The sequence below is a fragment of the Myxocyprinus asiaticus genome, chromosome 21 (genome assembly GCF_019703515.2).
Source record: "Myxocyprinus asiaticus isolate MX2 ecotype Aquarium Trade chromosome 21, UBuf_Myxa_2, whole genome shotgun sequence".
NCBI classification, from domain to species: Eukaryota; Metazoa; Chordata; class Actinopteri; order Cypriniformes; family Catostomidae; genus Myxocyprinus; species Myxocyprinus asiaticus.
The window spans coordinates 2404162-2425139 of record NC_059364.1 but is presented as its reverse complement, the minus strand read 5'-3'; the positions used below and the strand labels follow the sequence as shown (position 1 = coordinate 2425139).

Here is a 20978-nt window from a genome sequence, read left to right as displayed (position 1 = left end):
CCAGTTCCTCCTCGTTCACAACTGAAATTCCTAGCAATCACCCTCTCAGACTCTTTTGCCATGCCCCCCAGGACTCCATTCTTCAAGCCATTTCCCCCTGAACCCTACAAACATATCAGAGAGCTTGGAAAAGCTGCAAAGATATCCACCTAAATTTCAACCTGCCATTTCCCCATTTTTCTCTCCTCTCCATATCCTCCTTCGCCTCACATCTCAACCAATCCAAAAAACCTCCATCCAGGAACTACCAAGGGGTATCTTAGCGGCATCCATTTCTTCTATAAACTAATTTTCAGCAAAAACTCCTCTTCAATAAACCATCCCCAGATCTCACTTCTCATCAAGGGTGTTCACAAATCCCAACCCACCAGAACCAATACTAGGCTACCCCTCACCATCGACCTGCTCATCCGATGTCTAAATACCCTCCACCAGGGCTACATATCTCCAAGCACCTCAAAAACACTAGATGCAATGTTCATCCTCGCCTTCTTCGACTTCCTCCGATGTTCAGAACTCACTACTACAGCAAAATTTGACCCAAGAATCCATCCCTCCATATCATAGACCACGAGACAATCAGATACCTTATCAAACAGAGTAAAACAGACCAGACCAAAAGAGGGCATCCAATTTTCATTTTCAACCTGCCCACTCCCATCCAGCGCTTTTAATCACAAGCACTTTACCTACACTACAGAGGTTCACAATCCAAAAACCCTCTCGATCCACTCTTCATAGATAACAAAAACCAAGCAGTTTCCCAGTTCTGGTTCCAAAAACACCTCAGATCCATTCTGATTAAATCCGGCATCTCAGAAAAACTATATTCAAGCCATTCCTTCCGCATTGGTGCTGCAACCATGGCAGCCCAAAAAAGCCTGCCCGAGCTTCCAATATGATTACTGGGCAATTGGTCATCCAAAGTTTTTAAATATCAGATATTTTGACTTTTTTTTTTTTTTTTACCCCCTTTTCTCCCCAATTTGGAATGCCCAATTCCCACTACTTAGTAGGTCCTCGTTGTGGTGCGGTTACTCACCTCAATCTGGGTGGCGGAGGACAAATCTCAGTTGTCTCCGCTTCTGAGACCGTCAATCCGCACATCTTATAACGTGACTCATTGTGCATGACACCGGAGACTCACAGCATGTGGAGGCTCATGCTACTCTCCACAATCCACGCACAAATTACCACACGCCCCATTGAGAGCGAGAACCACTAATCACGACCACGAGGAGGTTACCCCATGTGACTCTTCATTCCCTAGCAACTGGGCCAATTTTGGTTGCTTAGGAGACCTGGCTGGAGTCACTCAGCACGCCCTGGATTCGAACTTGCGACTCCAGGTGTGATAGTCAGTGTCATTACTCGCTGAGCTACTCAGGCCCCAGATATTTTGACATTTTTATGAAAAGGCTCATTTGGTTCAGGTCATATGGAGTAACCCTAAGAAAACTTCTTCATATTCTTGACTCAAAAATGTAAAATATCACCCTTTTACCTTATATATGTTTTAGAAAAAGTTTTGTACACTCTCATGTATTCCAGGTGCAAGGAAAGCATTTTAATACCCTTTTCTGTTCTGTTATTTCATTTTTCTGTAATGGTCACACATTCAATTGCAATCCAATTATGGTACTGTGACTTATCGTGAAATGTTGAAATGTGACATATGTATATCAACATCTATTGTGTGGTGGGTGGCGATACCAAGCCCTAATATTAATCCAATATTAATGTATTGTTTTGTGAAAAAGGTGCTGTTATCATCACTACGTTTATCTAGTTACTCCTCGACACAACAATGTATAAACTGATCATTTTATGTGCAGTGTTCACAAATGTCACAAAATTCCTGTGATTTACCAACTCTTTTTCTAAACATCCTGGCATAGGAGCAGATGGTAAAAGCATAAATGCCACATGAATATGCAAAGATTTTCAATATATGCCCTTAGAATGCACTCAAGAGGACACTGAGAGTGATGCAGAGGTGCGTAATACAGGAAAACATGTCCAGAACATCTGGCACGCTGCTACTTTATCAAACTTAATTTGTGTAAATGTTTGATGTAGTATGTCCATAGTAGCCTACAGTACAAACAATGTCCAAAAGTAATGTTTCTCAAGTGCCAAATAGGCAAAGAATTGTATAATAATACTTAAAAGTTATGTTTAAATACTGTTATACAGATAGCCATATCAGATATTCTGATGTCTATTTTTTATCTGATATACTGTAGGTGACAGGAGTGAACCGACTCATAGAGATGGTCTACTAAAGATATTATCAGTGATAGACTGCCTTCTAAGAATCATTTAGCTAGCATCGTAACTCTAGAAGTTCATACTAATAATCAGGGATGGACTGAAATTGACTTGGTTTCTGTTTTATATCAGGATGGATAGTTAAAAATCAAACTACATGCTTTATGAATTATTTAAGACTTTTAAATGATCCTATTTGACTGTTTTAAAAGGGGTGAAAGGAGTTTACGGAGCCACAGTCTCAGGAATTTAAATAGGGTTTAACCTGATCAAATTCAACGTGCTTAAATTTAGTTTATCCATTTTGAACCTATTTTAGATGTACAATCAAAACTGTATATGTGGACTCTAACACATACAATTAGATAAGAATCTGTAGATGTTTCTTTAAATGTTCATCTTTAAATAATGTAAAGGTCAATGATGTGACGCTCATTTATTTTTATTTTTTTACTAAATTATTCAAAAATACATTACAAATGCAATTCACACAAAACAATTACTTGAATACACCTCTTCTATGATGAACGTGTTTTCAAATTCTTAGTTTGAAGTCATTTTGATATTTTTAAATGTCATGTTGTGTAACCGTCCGAATACAGAAAAAAAACATTTTTTTTGTAAAAGATTCATTAAAGCTGAAATTCTTGAAAAATAAATGTTTTCATGAGTAGTGCAGAATAACCTTTTTATTCTTAAAAACAAAAAAACTAGCAGTAAAACTATTTTATTTTAAAATATGATTCACAATTGAAATTTTTTTTTTCCATACTGTAAAAAACAAAACAAAAAAAACGACATAAAATAATGATAAATGCATGGCAGCACAGGGTGCCAAACGTTTACCATAAACAGAATAACAGTTTTAGACCGTGAAGTGAATTAACATGTTTAGACTGCAAAATAAAATAGATGTTTCAACCATAAACTGAAATAACATGTTTAAATTGTCATTTCAAATAGCGTAAACACTGTAAGTTCAATAACCACAGATATTAGTCACTAACACACTGACATCATCTGGTTTTGTAACACGTTTAGTATGCAGATAAATATCTCACACCTATTTAATAATAAACCATGTAAGATTCAGAAAAGTAGCCTAACAGGATGTTTGGCTCATGTTGCCGTCAGCATTATGCACATAAGGAAGTCAAGGTTATTTATTCACTTCCCCATGTGAAAGAGTGCAAAAACAAAATAAAAAACGGTTGCATTTTTCTGTTGCCTTCCTTTACTGATTGCACCTAAATGTGCGTTTAGTGTACATTTGGCTGAAAGAGAAGCATGCTATTAATAGCCCAAAGGATGAGGGATATTCAACATTCACATAATTAACATTGATATGCATGTAAAAAGCTAGCACAATAAGATTAGAATAGCTAATTATTAGCCAAAAGTGAAAACTGACAAAAAAGCAGAACCTACCAAAAAACGATGGCCGTCAATTTTATTTCTCTGCGCTGTTTCTGCACATTCCCTCATGTTGATCTGTGAACAGTAGTAATCTGATGTAATATACATATACACTGTACTGTTTATATACTAGACATGTGCCGGTATTCGGTAATATGGTATAGCAAGTCAAGATTCACAACCAGGGACCAAAATTAACACTCGCTAAGTGCTGTATGTGTGTAATAATTTGCTAATCTCGTCTACAGTGTTGGGTAAATTACTCAAAACAAGTAATCCACTTCATTATTACTTTAATTAAAAGCCAGTAACTGTAATCTGATTACAAGATTTTAAAATGTTATGCATTACACTACTTTTTTGGCTAAAAAGTAATTCAATTAAAGTAACTAATTACTTTGTAATAGGATACTCCCAACACTGCTTGTCAATGACCGGTAAATTTATGATGAACTGCAACACAATAAATGAGTCAAACTTTAAGAACGATTGTCGGACCATTTTAAGCAATTCAAATCCAAGGCATTCAATCCTTATAAAGTTACCAGAGGGCAATAAATTACCATTCATAAATCTTTTGTAATATTTATTTATGGGAACAATGTAAACAAAACCAACATGGACGAGAAGCATCGCTGAAGGAGGAACTTCTCCGACCCTTCTAAAAAGGTAAAGTCTTAATTGTGGAAATATTTAAAGATTTAGTGTCTATATATATGTATTTAATTATTTAATTGTTTGTGTATTTATTTAAATTAGAGGTCGACCATTAGTGTATTTTGCAGAGACCGATAACTAAGGTGGTGAAAAAGGCAGATAATCTATTAATTGGCCAATAGTTTTTAAAAACAATTCTTAGTCTTTCCCTACTGTGATGGGTACAGAAATAGAGACTACGAGGGTCAAAAATAAATTAAATCCAGGATGCAGTTTATTAATCAACCTGAATTCCGATAATAACCTGAAAAAAAATAAAATAAGATTTGGTGCATAACATGGGACTTTTATTTAAAAACAAGCCTAAAACACACTAGGGACTCTTATTTTGAAATTTCAGAGACTTGGCTCCATTACAATTTTCTATATTTAAGTATTTACCAAATTAAGCTTTTTATAGCCTATCCTATATCTATTGATGATGTTTAATGAGGAATAAGGTTTATTATTATTTACAAGATATGATGTATAGTATGTAATGATGGGGCACATTTCTATACAGTCACACTTTCTTTGCATGCCCTAGCTTCAATTTAGATCCTTGATTATCTAATAAAAAAACATGCATTGAAGTGAGGATAAAAATATGAATGAATATTGTCAATGGTGAAATATTTATATACAGCAAATCCCCATGTGATTGTTTATTATTGTTATACTGTAGAACTAACTGTTCTAATGGAAAAATCTTCCAGCACCAGTCACAGAGAATTAAAACATACAACTATCAGCAACTATCGGAATAGATTTTCCTGATAACAATAGTTCCAAAAAGCAACTATGGGCAATGATTAATCGGTAAAACCTATATATCGGTCTACCTCTAATGTAAATGTTCAGTTAGTTTCCTAAATGTTCAAGGTTTTTTTTGTGATTTTTTAATTTTATTTAAAAGGCTAATTTGTTGTTTAAAAAAGCATATCAACAATGATCGGAATAGATTTTCCCGATAACCGATAGTTCTAAAAAGCAACTATCGGCACAGATTAATCGGTTAAACTGATATATCGGTCTACCTCTAATTTAAATGTTAAATTAGTTTACTAAATGCTCAAGGTTCTTTAGCTAATTTTTTGTGATTTCTTTTTTACTTTATTTAAAAGGCCAATTTGGTGTTTAAAAAAGCATATTGGCAACTATCGGAATAGATTTTCCCAATAACCGATAGTTTCAAAAAGCAACTATCGGCACAGATTAATCGGTTAAACCGATATATTGGTCTACCTCTAATTTAAATGTTCAATTAGTTTACTAAATGCTCAAGGTTCTTTAGCTAATTTTTTTATTTTTATTTTTATTTTATTTAAAAGGCCAATTTGGTTTTTAAAAAACCCAACCGATATATCGGTATCGGCGTATATTTTACCGATATGCACCGATATGAAAACTTTTTTCAGAACAAATAATGCAGAAAACAATGCTTTAGAATTGGTGTCATTATGTAGTTTGTAAAGCAGAGCGCGCTCCGGCTCCATTGTTTACAGAGCTGACTCTAAGCTGACGGTGGCTCTGCAGACAGGGCGAAGTTGAGCTGTGTCTCGGTAAGTTAACTAGTTTGAGAAATACATACTGGAAACTTAATAAACAATAACCCCACCATTTTCCCTTTTCAATATAACTAATATAACATTAACCCTGTCCCTGACAACCATGTCACTCATGTCTGTTTGCTGTTAGCCAGCTATAGTTTGTCAGTGCAGTCAGTAAGGTTGCAGACTGAAAGGTAAACATCAGAGCATCTTTTTGCAGCTCAGCAGACAACGGTGCGGTGGTGGTTTGTGTGTGGTGAGTGTTGATTTCACGCTATGTTTTTACCTAGTTGGTGAGACACAATGCTGGAAAGTAAAATAAACAACATCCGTCTTTTACCCTCTGTGACAACGAGCTTATAGCTAACTAGCTAATCACATAGTTACTTTCATTGTTGTCAGCTGAGTGGAAGCTAATGAGTAAACATGTATTCACAAAACTGTTTTGATTAGGATGCACAGTTTGGTACCCCTTCAACTGAACAATTCCAGTCATTGCATTCAAAATGTAATATTTAGAAGTCTGGTTTTCCACCGTTGAATGTTTCCCCTGAACTTGTATATCAGAATACGGTGTAACACCGCTGCCGCTGTTTATCTTGACACTGCAGTATTAATATAGTCAGCATTTGACTGATACTAAACAGTACTGATGTTTATTTAGCTATTTATTTTATTTTTATTTATTCTTTATTTTAATGGTCAGCAAATGACATATTAAATAGTAATACTGATGTTTATTTAGCTATTTATTTTATTTTTATTTATTCTTTATTTTAATGGTCAGCATTTGACTGATACTAAACAGTACTGATGTTTATTTAGCTATTTATTTTATTTTTATTTATTCTTTATTTAAATGGTCAGCATTTGACTGATACTAAACAGTACTGATGTTTATTTAGCTATTTATTTTATTTTTATTTATTCTTTATTTAAATGGTCAGCATTTGACTGATACTAAACAGTACTGATGTTTATTTAGCTATTTATTTTATTTTTATTCATTCTTTATTTTAATGGTCAGCATTTGACATACTAAATAGTAATACTGATGTTTATTTAGCTATTTATTTGTATTTTTATTTATTCTTTATTTTAATGGTCAGCAATTGACATATTAAATAGTAATACTGATGTTTATTTAGCTATTTATTTCATTTTTATTTATTCTTTATTTAAATGGTCAGCATTTGACTGATACTAAACAGTACTGATGTTTATTTAGCTATTTATTTTTATTTTTATTTATTCTTTATTTTAATGGTCAGCATTTGACTGATACTAAACAGTACTGATGTTTATTTAGCTATTTATTTTATTTTTATTTATTCTTTATTTTAATGGTCAGCATTTGACTGATACTAAACATACAGTACTGATGTTTATTAAGCTATTTATTGTATTTTATTTATTCTTTATTTTTTCAGTGTTCATTTCTAGCATTTGTTGACAATGTATAATAATAATGTCAAATATTCTTTGATAAAAATACTTGTTTAAGAAAGCAGACTTCTGAGTACCTTTGCATAGTCATATCAGTGCAAAACGGTGAAAAATCCACATAGAAAAGGTCTGTTTTCATTCCATCTCAAAAATTAACTATATCGGCCACCATATCTGTAATCGGTGAATTTTCCCTCTTTAAAATCGGTATTGGTTTCAAAAATCCCATATTGGTCGGGCTGTAATGGGCACCGATTTAATCGGTTAAACCGATAGATCGGTATACCTCTAATTTATATGTTCAGTTAGTTTCCTACATGTTCAGGGTTCTTTAGCTTTGTGATTTTTTTTACTTTATTTAAAAGGCCAATTTGGTGTATAAAAAAGCAATTAAATATATATTTTTTATGTAATACAAGAACACAATAATACCATGTACTGCGATAAAAGCTTCAGCAATTATCAATTTGATACCAGCATATGCCTAATATATAATATACAACATAATTTACTCACTAACATTCACAAACACTATAGTTTTTGTACATACAGTGGCCCCAAAAATTATTTAGATACTTTAGCCACTCTTAAACATGTCTGAATGTGTAATGAAATATCAAACCAAGTGGCATTATTTTTAAGAAAGATAACACAAGCACACTTTTCAAGCGAAACATTTGAAGACAATGTATTGTATCACTGTGTTTGTCAAACGTTAGTGGAAAATGTTGATAATTAATGAGTTGAACTCCATCTGTGGTTACTCTACTTGGACACCTGTGTGAACTTTAGGGGAATTCGCTTCATACATCCACTAAAAATCACCAAGACACAAGTTGATTCAAAGTCACTGAGAAAAAATGCCACTTGCTTTGATATTTTATTATCTAATGCAATTACATTCACACATTTTTAAGTGTGATTTAAGTGTCAGAAAGTGTCTAAATACCTTTAGGGCCACTGTTTTTATAAAATAAACATTACTCATCGTACCTTTTTGAACAACATAAATCTCAGAGGAAATACTTTTAGAAAGTGCAAATGTAGTGGCCCTTTGAAGGTTATTCTCCAAAAACACACAACCCCTGAAACACTCACCTGACTTAGGTAACTAGCCACCTGCACTGGGCTCCAGGACTCACATTGTTCCCTGGTCGGTAAACTCATCCTGGTAAGTTTCCTGCATTCACACTTCAGATACGGCTTGAATAACTAATGAAGAGTAGAGGCCAGCTGAACCGCCAGTATGAAGGAAGTTTAACTCAGTCATGGGAAGTTCCGCTTGTTGTTAATGATGGTTACTACACCACTTGCAATCTCTTTCTCACACTTCTCTCTTGCTGAAACTGATGCTGCGGGAGAGTAAATTCATTCATTTGCATAATGCAAAGCCATAAACATCCTATTTAGGTTTATTTGTGATATTAAGGCTGACTGTAATGATAGTAATCACTATTAAAACAATTCTGTGCTTTTTAGAGTAATGTCGTTCTCTTTATGGTTTGCACAATCTGAAAGGGAAATGAAAGATCTGATAGTGTCCACAGATGTTCATGCAGTAGATGCAATGTAGAACAATGGTAGAGAATTAGTCTAATATGTTGACGACATTTAAATGCACATTTGTATACATTTGTATTTTTGGAGCATGAAGGAGAAGCAAACAAAGAGCAATAAAAGACTGGTGAAAGCACTGTTATATTTTGCAATTCACTGCATTCTTGTGTGCTGTTGTCAAGTACTTGAATAAGAATTAATGAGTTAATTATTTACAAATGCAGTGTAATAAATGGCAAGAGTATCTCCAATTTTTCCAGAAACAGTTGAAACAGAATATGCAGATTATAATATATATATATATATACAGGAATATTTTCTAATAGCTGCGGCGTTCTGAATAAAGGCTTTACCTATTTTAAATGGACATTAATCGGAAAATGATGTGCATGTCAGTGTGGGAAATTAAAGATACGTATATCCACCCACAGTTTAAAAGGGCTGTGTATACTCGGATTTCTTCACAGTAAATGACAAAACATTTAAAGCATGTTCATGTGTGGTTTTAAGCACTGATGCTTTTAATAAAACTGCAGTTATCTCATGAAGAGGACAGTTGCAATGTTAGCTAGCCTACTAAACCATTAACATGTGATTATAACTTTGAAACATATGATTCTGTCACAGCTCCATCATCTCATCACCTTCCCTTCATGCTTAGATAGTCTACTTTTATGCTTTCACAAGGAAGAGAGAGAGTAATGGTGTTTGAGCCCAAATGCCCAAATATATATTATATATATATATATAAAATATTCTGATGATTAAAATGCATTACATTATTGTGGCAGAGGAGTTAAGCATTGATAAGACAACACAAAAAGTGGCTTTAGAATCCAATGTATTGTTTATATTGTTTATTTGCATATTGACCAACAGTTCACAGCAATCCACTTTGCAATTGAATTCAACAATCAGTCCGAGATTTATTATAAGGGCTTTTCTAAGGACGTGTCAGTGTACACCTGCGTCAGTCAGATGCTTCTGGAGCATCTCACTTTGGTTGCGTCGTGTCATAAACGTATTGATTTTAGGTCGCTGTGTCAATTAAACGTAGTTTAATACTTAGAAAAACATGTTTTGAGATCCCTAAGTTTGGATTTGCGCTCCATCAAACTGTTTTGAACACAAGAACGCGTCCTCATCTTGTGACGTCTGCTGTCAGTAAGTGTGGTTTGTTCTCTGTATATGCTGCGCGTTGTCAATACAGCTGGAGTTTCACTTACTGCCCCCTGGAGAAAACAGGTGGTACTACGAGCTTGAATTGCTCAGGAATCTTCCTTATTTGATCCGGGGACATGATTAATTGCATACATTTTTTAATACGTTGTTTTTTTTAAAATATATAATTAATCATACTGAATTAATGCGTTAAATCGACAGCCCTAATATTTAGACATTTTAAGATACTGTATGCTGTTTTGCCAAATCATTCGATTTTTAGCATTTTAACTTGATTATTGACCAACACTAACGATTCACTATTCAAAAATCATATTACTAGATCGATGCACATGAATCAGCAGGATTAGTAATTGATGCATTGAAAAAAAGGAGTGACTCGTTTTTAGTTTTCTAACAACATGAGGGTGAATAAATGAGAATTTACATTTTTGCGTGAACCATTGCTTCAAGAAAAAGGAATGTTCCGGATTCAAAACCATTTAAGCTCAATTAAAGAATCGAAAAAGCAAAAGACGCATTACAGTGAGACACTTACAATGGAAGTCAATGGGGCCAATCCGTAAACGTTAAAATACTCACTGTTTCATAAGTATAGACACAAGACAAAAACAAAATATGTGTTAACATGATTTCAGTGTGATAAAATCAGGGATTTACCAGTGTTACAGCGTTATACCAGATTACAGAGTTTACCAGTGTTATGTCGTCATGACAACCAAGTTGTAATATTGCATATAACTTTACACAAATAAGTTAACGATTACACTAAAATCATGTTAACCTGTATATTGTTTACGTCTTGTGTCTTTACTTCACTTCTTGTGAAACAGTGATGTTTTTTATGTTATGAACTGGCCCCATTCACTTCCATTGTAAGTGTCTCTCTGTAACCGCAGTATTTGCCCTTTAAAAAAAATAAAATAAACAAGGGCGTCAAAATTATTTTTGTGGTAATTGACATTATGCCACAAATGCGGTATATTGAAGTTAATTTGTATTATACTCAGAATATTCCTTGAACATGTTCTACTGAGAGAAGAACTGTCCTGGTACTAAATAGGTTCTACAAAGATGAGATACAATAAGATGCATTGCATGCAAATAATAACTTGTTTAGAGAGTTTTAGTGAGATCTTATGCATTGCAGTTATTATTTGAAATTACAAATAATAACTATAACACAGTGACACCGTCAGCCAAATCACACACTTGCTCATGCATGTAATAATCTTTTATAATGTGTCTTATGTTAATAAAAATGATTTTTGCTTTGTTAATAAGAACATGATTCACTTGTTAGCGTGAATTTCTTCCAAAATGAATAACCGTTATTATTGTTATTATTAAGAGTGATTATTATAGCTGTTCTTAGAACTCTTCTCTCCTCTTCTGAACTGCAGGTGCTCAGACATTGACCATTTTTCACCGGCCAACAGCTTTTATTCTGGACCCGAGCCAAACCCGCACTGACATGAAGAATTGAGCGGAAGTGGGTTTACAATTACACAAACGCTGCCGTGTGACACCAGTTAACCCCCGGCGTCAAGTTAATGAGAGTCGTAACATCATCGTCAAACACACACACAGTCCTTGTGGAGCTCTTTACCTGCGGTTATGAGAAAATGACTCGTACATGAGTTTTCTTTCATAGCTTCAGTTTTCTTCTGGTCCAATTAAAGGATTTCTCCCTGAGAGCAGTTCTGTGATTGCAGGTTATTCTAGATCAGCAGAGCAATCTATTAGATATTAATCAGTTTAATGGAAAACAATGAATAGTGGAAAGAGCAAAACAGAGCAAACATGATACAACTGTATGAAGAAGACAAAGAAGATAAGACAACTAGATTTCTACATTTTATGAAGAAAATTTGAGCTTGCTCTTTCAGAACTCACCTCCACAATGCTAGAAATATTGCAGTCTTTGGATGTAAAAGTATGTACTTCATAATCACCAATGCAGTACATACTTTTTGTACTTTGGATAGGTATACAAATTGGGACTTCGCCTTTGTCCTGCTAGTTTCTGCTAGAAAAAACAGTGTGGTTCTGGAAGTAAAAATCCATAGGGAAAATGATTTTTAACGATAACCCAATTTGTTTAGCAAAAACCACTAATATGTAAAAATGAACAAAGAGATGAAGACTAAAGAGCTAAAAAGGAACCAATAAACTAAGAAATCAACAAACCGTAAACAAGATAAATAAAGAAGTCATAGGAAGTGAATGAGTGCGCTGAGGGAAAACAGTGTAAGTTGTTCTGTATAGACGAGGTTTAATGAAGAAATAAAAAGCCCTCAATGACCAGTTCATCTTCACATATGGTCCATTCAGCAGCTAATGAAGGGCTTCTTCTTAGCGGGTATCCTCATTAGTGCACTCAGGCAGATGGTAGTGTGGTATGGACAGGATGGTGTAGTGTACTACATATGTGCCACATCTGTGAAGAAACTGCTGGACGTGACTGGACAGATGAAGGGGTTCATCATCACTGTGACCAGAGTCCCACCAAAACCACAGAGGACTTCAGAAATATTCTGTTTCTGAGATGCAATAAGGAGAACAAGGTAAAGTCCACCACAGTGGCAGGTTTCGAGAATGTATACTCGTACAAAATCCTCGTGAGGCCCAGCAATTAATTTTGTGTAGGACATTTGCTATTGAGGTTTTTCTTAGCCTGTACATGCTACAGTGGTAAATTTTGGGGTATTATCAGAGGACTCCCTGGGCTTTTCAGAGATGCCAAATGTTTGAGAGTTTGGCCATGACAACTTCCTCTCTTTGGTCGATAAATATGGATTGAAATGTATCACAGTTCAATTCAGCTCATCAAATACAATATGAATAAAATATGTTCCCTGTCTATCGGGCTGAAGTGGAACCCTCCACCCTGCCCTGAGTGTTCGGGCTGGATGATTGGTTTCTGGGCTCGAAGCAAGAGTCACGGCCGCACCCCGCCCCGGTGCCTTTTTTCCTGGAAGTGCACGAGGAGCTAACGAAGTTGTGGAAGGCACCTTTTTAAAAAAAAAAGCTGCCTGTATATGCTTCGCAGGCTCATCCATCTCAACTACCCTCGATGGTGGAGCGGCTAAGGGATATGTCAAGCTCCCTCAAGTGGAGCGCGCCGTAGCGGTGCATTTATGCCCGCAGGGCACAGTCACCTGCTGTGACTGACCAAGACTCCCTTCCAAGGCCTGTAAGTTCCCTTCCTCATTAATGACGAAGGCTTACAAGCCCGCGGGTTAAGCCGCTTCTGCCCTGCATGCCATGGCCATCCTGCAGGTCCACCAGGCCAAGGCACTGAAAGATCTGCTCGAGGGTAGAACCGACCCAGGGCTGATGCAGGAACTACGTACTGCGACCGACCTCATCTTACGGGCGATGAAAGTCACGGCGCGCACCCTGGGCCGGACGATGTCCACCCCGGTCCAAGAGCGGCACCTGTGGCTCAACCTTGTGGAGATGTGTGACCCAGAGAAATTTCCATCAGTTCTCGACGGTGAGGAAGCAGACCTCTTGTCACGATGCGACTCGCTGCCTGCAGGCCTCCGAAGTCCTGCGCCCTCGCCAGAGCCATTCCCCTGCGGTGCCGGCCCTGGCTCCCGTACCATCGGAGCCCGTATGCCGGCCTCAGAGAAGAAGATCCTCCCGCGGGAAGTCGGCTCCACCTGCCTGTCAGCCGGCCCCCAAGAACCCCGGATGGGCTTCGAGGCGGCCCCGGCATGGGCAACCTGGGGTTGAGGCGACTGACTCCGGTAAGTATTATATCGCCGGGTGCCATCTGGGCCTCGGCGCCCACATGGTCGGTAAAACAGCAGTTTCCTCATTCCCTGGGTCAGCGCACTCACATTCATTATTTTGTTCAAATTTGTGAGCTGTAAAGTTGTTTAAATCACGTTCAAGTTAAGAGTTTTCTACAGCTTATTTAGAAGTATGCACTTCACAGGATGTGGAATCTTCATTGCACCACTTAGATGCTGATGAACATCTAAGCTTTTTCAACTCTACTTGCATCAATATTTTTTTAACTCTATTGCCCCATTAAAGGCTAAAACATAAACCTAATCCAGTACCTTGGCATAATGACACTTCTCGTTCCCTCAGACAGGCCTGTAGAAGAGTGGAATGTAAATGGAAAAAGGACAGATTACAGGTCTCATATGAAATACTGAGAGAATCTCTTTTTTCTTTTCAGAGGGCCGTTAAGGCTGCTAAGTGCAAATATCTTTCAGAGCTAATTACAAAAAATTGTCACAGACCTAAAATTCTTTTCTCCACCATAGACTCTGTTCTCAACCCCACTGTAAATCTCTTCCCTGAGACGTCTGTCTCTCTTTGTGAGGGCTTTGCAAGGTTTTTTGATGATAAGATCACTCGTATAAGATCTGTGTACACCTTGTCTGATGTTCCTCTATGCTCCACTACATGGTCTGCTTTTGAGCCCATTAATCTGCACAGCAGCAGTTCTAGCTTGTATGGCGCCCTGGGCGAAGCCCGCTTCAACACGCCCCCAAAGCTGGGGGGCGGGGGGGGGTGTATTGTATGGCGCCTTGGGTGAAACCCACTTCAACACGGCCCCAAAGTTGTTAAAGGGGGGGGATTTGGGAGGGGTCTGTGTGGGTGCCTCGTGCCGCCCCCCCGCAAGATGCCGCCCTGGGCAACTGACCATGTAGCCCATGCCTAAATCCGCCACTGAATCAGCATACTCTTAATGAAATTGTTGAATATTTAAAGCCAATAAACTATGTACCCTCAGGATGTTATTCCCCCACGCTTCCTTAAACAAATCACTGATGTTGTCGGCCCTGGACTTTTGTGTGTCATCAACAAATGTCTCCACACTGGAACTGTACCCGATTGCCTTAAACAAGCTACGGTGTCGCCTTATCTTAAAAAAAAACCAAATCTGGACCCCACTTCCCTGACCAACTTTCGCCCTATCTCCAACTTGCCTTTTGTTTCTAAAATCTTGGAGAAAGTGGCATTAAATCAACTACAGCCTTTTTTTGTCTGATAACTCTATTCATGAAATATTCCAATCTGGTTTTAAAGCTCGTCACAGTACCGAATCTGCTCTCTTACGAGTTTCTAATAACATCGTACTAACCACTGATTCTGGGAAATCTATGGCTCTGGTCCTATTAGATCTTAGCTCCGCCATTGATTTGGTTGATCACAATATTCTTCTATCTGGACTGGAGTCATGTGTGTGCCTTCGGGGCACAGTGTTGCAGTGGTTTCGTTCATACCTAACTAACAGGAGGTTTGCTGTCCGTCTTGGACATCATTCTTCCTCTGATTTTCATCTAAGTTGTGGTGTTCCACAGGGCTCAGCTCTTAGGCCTGTATTGTTTTCTCTGTATATGCTTCCTCTGGGCTCCATTTTTAACAGATACGGAGTGTCCTTTCATCTCTATGCTGACTACAACCAAATTTATCTCCCTTTAAAGCGTGACAACAAACACGCCTTACAGCCCATATTAGACTGTTTAGATGAACTCAGATTATGAACTGAAATCATCCTTTTTGCCTCGAATAACAACAGTGCATGTGATTTTGACCTAGACTCTCTCTCACCTTATAGGACCGTGTGCGCTAGGAACTTGGGTGTTTTGATTGAAGCCATTCTTGTCATTAAGCAAGTCTGAAACAGTGATCCATGCTTTTGTTACTTCTCGCCTGGATTACTGTAACTCGCTTTACACTGGTGCCCCTCATTTGTCTATTTCACACCTTCAGCTTGTTCAAAATGACGCGGTTAGGCTTCTTAAGGAGAAATGCAAATTTGAGCACATCACATCAGTCTTAATTTCATTGCAGTGGCTTCCTGTCAAATTTAGAATTGATTTTAAAATTGTATTGTTTGTATTTAAATCTCTCCATAACCAGGTGCCTAAACTTTGTAAGTTTATTGTTTATTGTTATTACATGTCTTGATTGTTGTCTTTTTATATATTGTGCAGCACTTTGGTCAACCTCGGTTGTTTTTAAATGTGCTATATAAATAAACATTTATTTATTGATTGATAAATCGCTGTTTTAGGGTTTACGCCTTTATGTCGTCATGGCAACGAAGTTGTAAAATTGGATATAACTTTACACAGAAAAGGTTAGTTAGTGTTTTTATCACACTCAAATCATGTTAACACTCATATTGTTTATGTCTTGTGGCTATACTTTTGAAACAGTGAGTATTTTAATACTAGTTTGCGAACTGGCCCCATTGACTTCCATTAGAAGTGTCTTACTGGAACACAGATTTCTGCATTTTTTTAAAGAAAAGGAGGGGTCGAAATTAATTTTTGTGGTAATTTCTGTGCTACAAATACTGTTGATTGAGCTCAACTTGTATTGAACCTGGAATATTCCTTTAAGTGATGACTAAACTGGCTGCTTGAAACATTTAGAAATGAAGAATAATGGGGGACATTTTTTAGTTTCAAAATTAAATATATTGTGCAATAATAATTAGGAGTGGGACGATATGGTTATCTCACGATTTGGTTCGATTTACGATATGAGGGTCACGATTTGATGTAATCTCGATTCGATATAATAACACTTAAATGACAAAATATTACAGAAATGTTTTTATTTTCTGAAAATATTTTGAGCAAAATGCTCATAAATTCTCATCAAAATAAAGTTCTTTAATACTCAATATAAATGTTCAAAGTTTCAATAATAACAGTTGTTCATATACATTTCTCTATAAGAAAAGATCACAAACAAATAAGCTTTCAAAAATAGTGGGCTACATTCAGGCTGATCAGGTCTGAAAAAAGTATGTGAAAGTCTATATTTATGTTTTAATAATTTGTTTGTATTGTTATTGTAATCAAAATGTAACTTTTTAAAAATAAAAAAATGTATACATTATATTAATGCATTTTATATCATGACATTGTATATATAATAATAATATGAGCTATCACTGTTTGAAATAATGTGTACAATTTACAAGTAATAACACTGACATTCATTTGTATAAGAAACGCTAAAAAGGTTACTGTCACTTTAAGAGTTTAACGGGCTAACAGTGTTCCGGTTCATCGAATCAATGAGAATCTCTCGGTTTATATAGCGCATCCATGCAGTGTAGAGATTCAAATTAATATTTATTTTTACTTTTTTATCTGACTGTAAAGAACAGATTATATTAAGACACATTATTCAATGAAAGTGGAGTCACCTCATCTTTGATGGACACACATTACACGGAGGAAATGATCCGCTTTAATCTTAAGCACTAAGGTGATTTTCCAGGTGTTCTAGTGCCTACATTTCTAAAAGTTAAATTGAAGCACTTAAAAGGACCTTGTGTGAACCCTGTAAACTGTAGAAAAAAGAGCAGTAGGTATAAAGTCAAGCGATAGAGAGATTATGATGTTTACGGGTCATTTCATTTATGATCACATGGACAGAAAACAATGTAGCAAATTTTGAAATTTCAAGTTATGCCACGATATGGTTCATATCGTCCCATTCCTAATAATAATATTATATTTTAAAGGGGATTTATTCATTTAATCTGCTATTTTTCTTTTTTTTTTTTTTATTAATTTATTAATTACTAAATATGATAGTGTGCACAGGCCTGCTAGCGGCTCACTGGTAAATTTCCTGCCCCACCCGTCGGACGATAGAAACCCCTGAATTTACCTCATGTGCCAGAGAAACTAGCGTGCAGCCGTTTTGAACATTTTGTCTCTGAACTTCCGTTCCTGCAGTTCTATATAGATATCTGTGGTGTTGATGTCAAAGTGTAATTAGCTGTGTAGTGGATTTACAGGTTATAGAGTTGTCGAAAGCTATCGTGAGTATTTTAAAGTGTTCAGGGGATGTCATAACAGCTGGAAGTAGAGCGGGGAGATTTAATTCATAAATACACAAGATCCCATCTTCACGCTGTGGATGTACTGATATTCTTCTGTGCTCATAAAACTCCAAGAGACACCACAAAGTCATTACAAATATCTCTGTAAGACACCTTTGACCATCTCCTCATGTCATTCACCCATCATGTTATAGTTAAGGTAAGCACATTTTTTGAGCGTTGAACCGGGATGGTGGGAGGGGTGACACTATATTTATACACACACATATACACAGGGACGAAGCAGTCATTTTAAAAGTGGGAGGGACACAACTGTCAGTAGATAGCTCACACAGACCAAACACTTACAGTGCAGTATTAATATATTACAGTATATATTAATATATAAGTATGATAAAAGTATTATATTAATATATGCATATTATATACTTTTAATATTTGTAGTATTTTGAAGATTCAAGTATTGCAAATTAATTGCAAAAAAGCTGCAAAAATAAAGGGCATCTTGTGGAGCACTTGCTTCTGTTTCACACGACTAATGTCACACTCCTGTTCTACCCGCCCCGTACAGGACTTGAACCAGCATCTCCGGCATGGGAGGCGGCTGCGCTAACAAGGAGGCTAAAGCTTCTAGTGTCAGTCACTAGTGCACCTCTTGAGGTCAGGAGAGTGAGGTTTATACACATTGCACAGCTATCTATCAGCTGACCACCATTACACTCACCTCCCTAAACCTCAGTCCCATCTGGGTTTGCTGTGGCACCATTGTCACGCTCCTGTTCTACCCGCTCCGTACGGGACTCGAACCAGCATCTCCGGCATGGGAGGCGGGTGTGCTAACAAGGAGGCTAAAGCCTCTAGCGTCAGTCGCTAGTGCACCTCTTGAGGTCAGGAGAGTGAGGTTTATACACATTGCACAGCTATCTATCAGCTGACCACCACTGCACTAGGGATGCACCGATACCGATACTGGTATTGGAATCGGGTCCGATACAGTGCTCATGTACCGGTACTCATACTCGTAAAAATGCTCCGATACCAAAAACCGATACCATCTGACGTACGAATGTCATTACGTAAACATTCAGCGCACAGATTAAAATCACGTGATGTCCTAGTGAGATTATATAACAGCAAAAGCTGCGATCTAATGAGATAAATAGATCGTATGCATGTGCAGCGTTTTAAATGTGAGTGCTTGTGAATGTGTGGAATCAGTGTTGTGCAGACATAGATCCTTGGCTCATACACGGAAAACACTATTTTGAGCATCGCATGCTCTGTTTGTAGCAGATGACAGCAGGCAGAGTGCTAATTCACTTTTTGGTCATAAAAAAGACTACATATTTATTTATTTATATAGTTGCCTTTTGCATTTTAATAATTACTGTGATGTGTTGATTAGACTGTCTGACTGACGGCTTATTACGTAAGGGTTGTTTCAGCTCACCTGTGATTGGCTGGATGGTCTCTCAGTCAGCCCACAGTAACAAAACGCAAAGAATACTGTATACAAATCCACCATTTGGAGTTGATATGGGCCACACCATCATCTCTTGGTGAAAAATACTTTCTGTGCTCCCACACGTAATCCATTTTGATAGACTCCTCTTAGTAGCTTCAGTACAAACAGGAAGTTAGATGACAAAATTCGGAAGATTGGAGCACGGAAAAGGGGTGGGGCTGAATAAGGTGCATATTCACAAGGTAAATAACATTGGATGGGCATTTAGTGAATTCAGACAGTTTTAATAATTGCCTGTCCATCTGTGGAAATGTTGCCACATACTGTATTTCTGCTCTGATTGTCGTAAATCCTCTCAGTCAACATGTTTTCTCTCTCTGTTTGACATTTTTAACTATTTCCCTCAAGATTTGCGAAGTATGTATCCGTGCCTGCTTTTGGGCTTAATATTATCCGACAGCCCCTTGTGGTGCAGAAGAGGACAAGTTTTGCGATGGATCAGATGTGGATTCCCTTTTATTATGCAACAAAGGGGGTTTGTGATATCATGACAAAATGTTATGATGTTCACTTTACCATCACTAGTGCAGTACAATATGTGAATTAAAATTGAGGCGACCTCGTCTCATGGAATCACGTTACTATACCTACATTTTTGCAAAGTGAATTTTACGTGGCTCATTGTTCGTATCGTGCCAACTGAAATTGAAGCACTACAGCAATGACTTTTATTCACTTTCACGCAAATCACGAGTAAAACGGCAGATTATCAGTTCATAAACATGTACTTTTCACTCTGTTCCTCACACAGTTCTATCTTATGACATCTAAACACTTTTACTATAGCGCATGACTCATTTGAACATTTGCATTTACATAATCAACTACATTTACAAGCTTGTTCAAGTGTGATCAAATTGCACGATAGCTCAACTGATAGAGCGTTGCACTTGTGATGTACAAGGACCGGGGTATGAGTCCTGAAGAGCACATGAGTCCACACATGAGCTGAAAGTGTCATAGAAGCACCACAAAATGACGTGGTTTTGTTATTCATCTCACATTTGCTTTTTCTGACACTATCGGTTAAGTTTAGGTTTTAGGTTTAGGGATCGTCGGTTTTGTTGATTTAAACTCAACAGAGCATTAACCTTAAAACATCATCTGTTTGGGAGAACATTTAACTCGCTTTTAGCACCACACACTGGACATTTCACCAACATTTTGGAACATTTTTAATACAGTCATGTAATATTCATGAGATCAGGAAATGTATGTATTACATCCACACATAGTGCTTTTATAGTGAGACTTTCGTTGGGTTGATAGTTAGGCCTACTGACAAATGAAGGGTTCTTGTTATTTATTTAACTTTCCCACAATGATATGATGTTGTTTTTCATTTTTTTTCTATGTCTCCATGACTCTAGTGTTCTCCATCCATCTGTTTGTGGTAGTTTTGGCAGTGCCCTATCAGAGCGAGTGCCAAATTGAAAACACCTGTTGTAAGACACCGCCACTCTGTGCCAAACCATAAACAAACGTGCAACACCAACTG

The 20978-nt window shown here is 36.9% G+C and overlaps 1 protein-coding gene across 6 annotated transcripts in view; it reads right to left on the bottom strand.

The window, feature by feature from the left end:
- LOC127411946 (B-cell linker protein-like) overlaps positions 1-8697 on the bottom strand; it is a 45208-nt gene extending 36511 nt beyond the window's left edge. For 3 of the 6 annotated variants that reach the window (XM_051647901.1, XM_051647895.1, XM_051647897.1), the window contains exons 1-2: positions 8478-8697; positions 3700-3762 (exon numbers count right to left, since the gene is read on the bottom strand). In XM_051647901.1, the coding sequence (XP_051503861.1) occupies positions 3700-3762; positions 8478-8546 (132 nt within the window). In that variant the 5' untranslated portion in view covers positions 8547-8697. The remainder of the gene's footprint in view (positions 1-3699; positions 3763-8477) is intronic. The other 3 variants (XM_051647898.1, XM_051647902.1, XM_051647899.1) reach the window with 1 other exon arrangement.
- Between the last annotated feature and the right edge of the window lie 12281 nt (positions 8698-20978).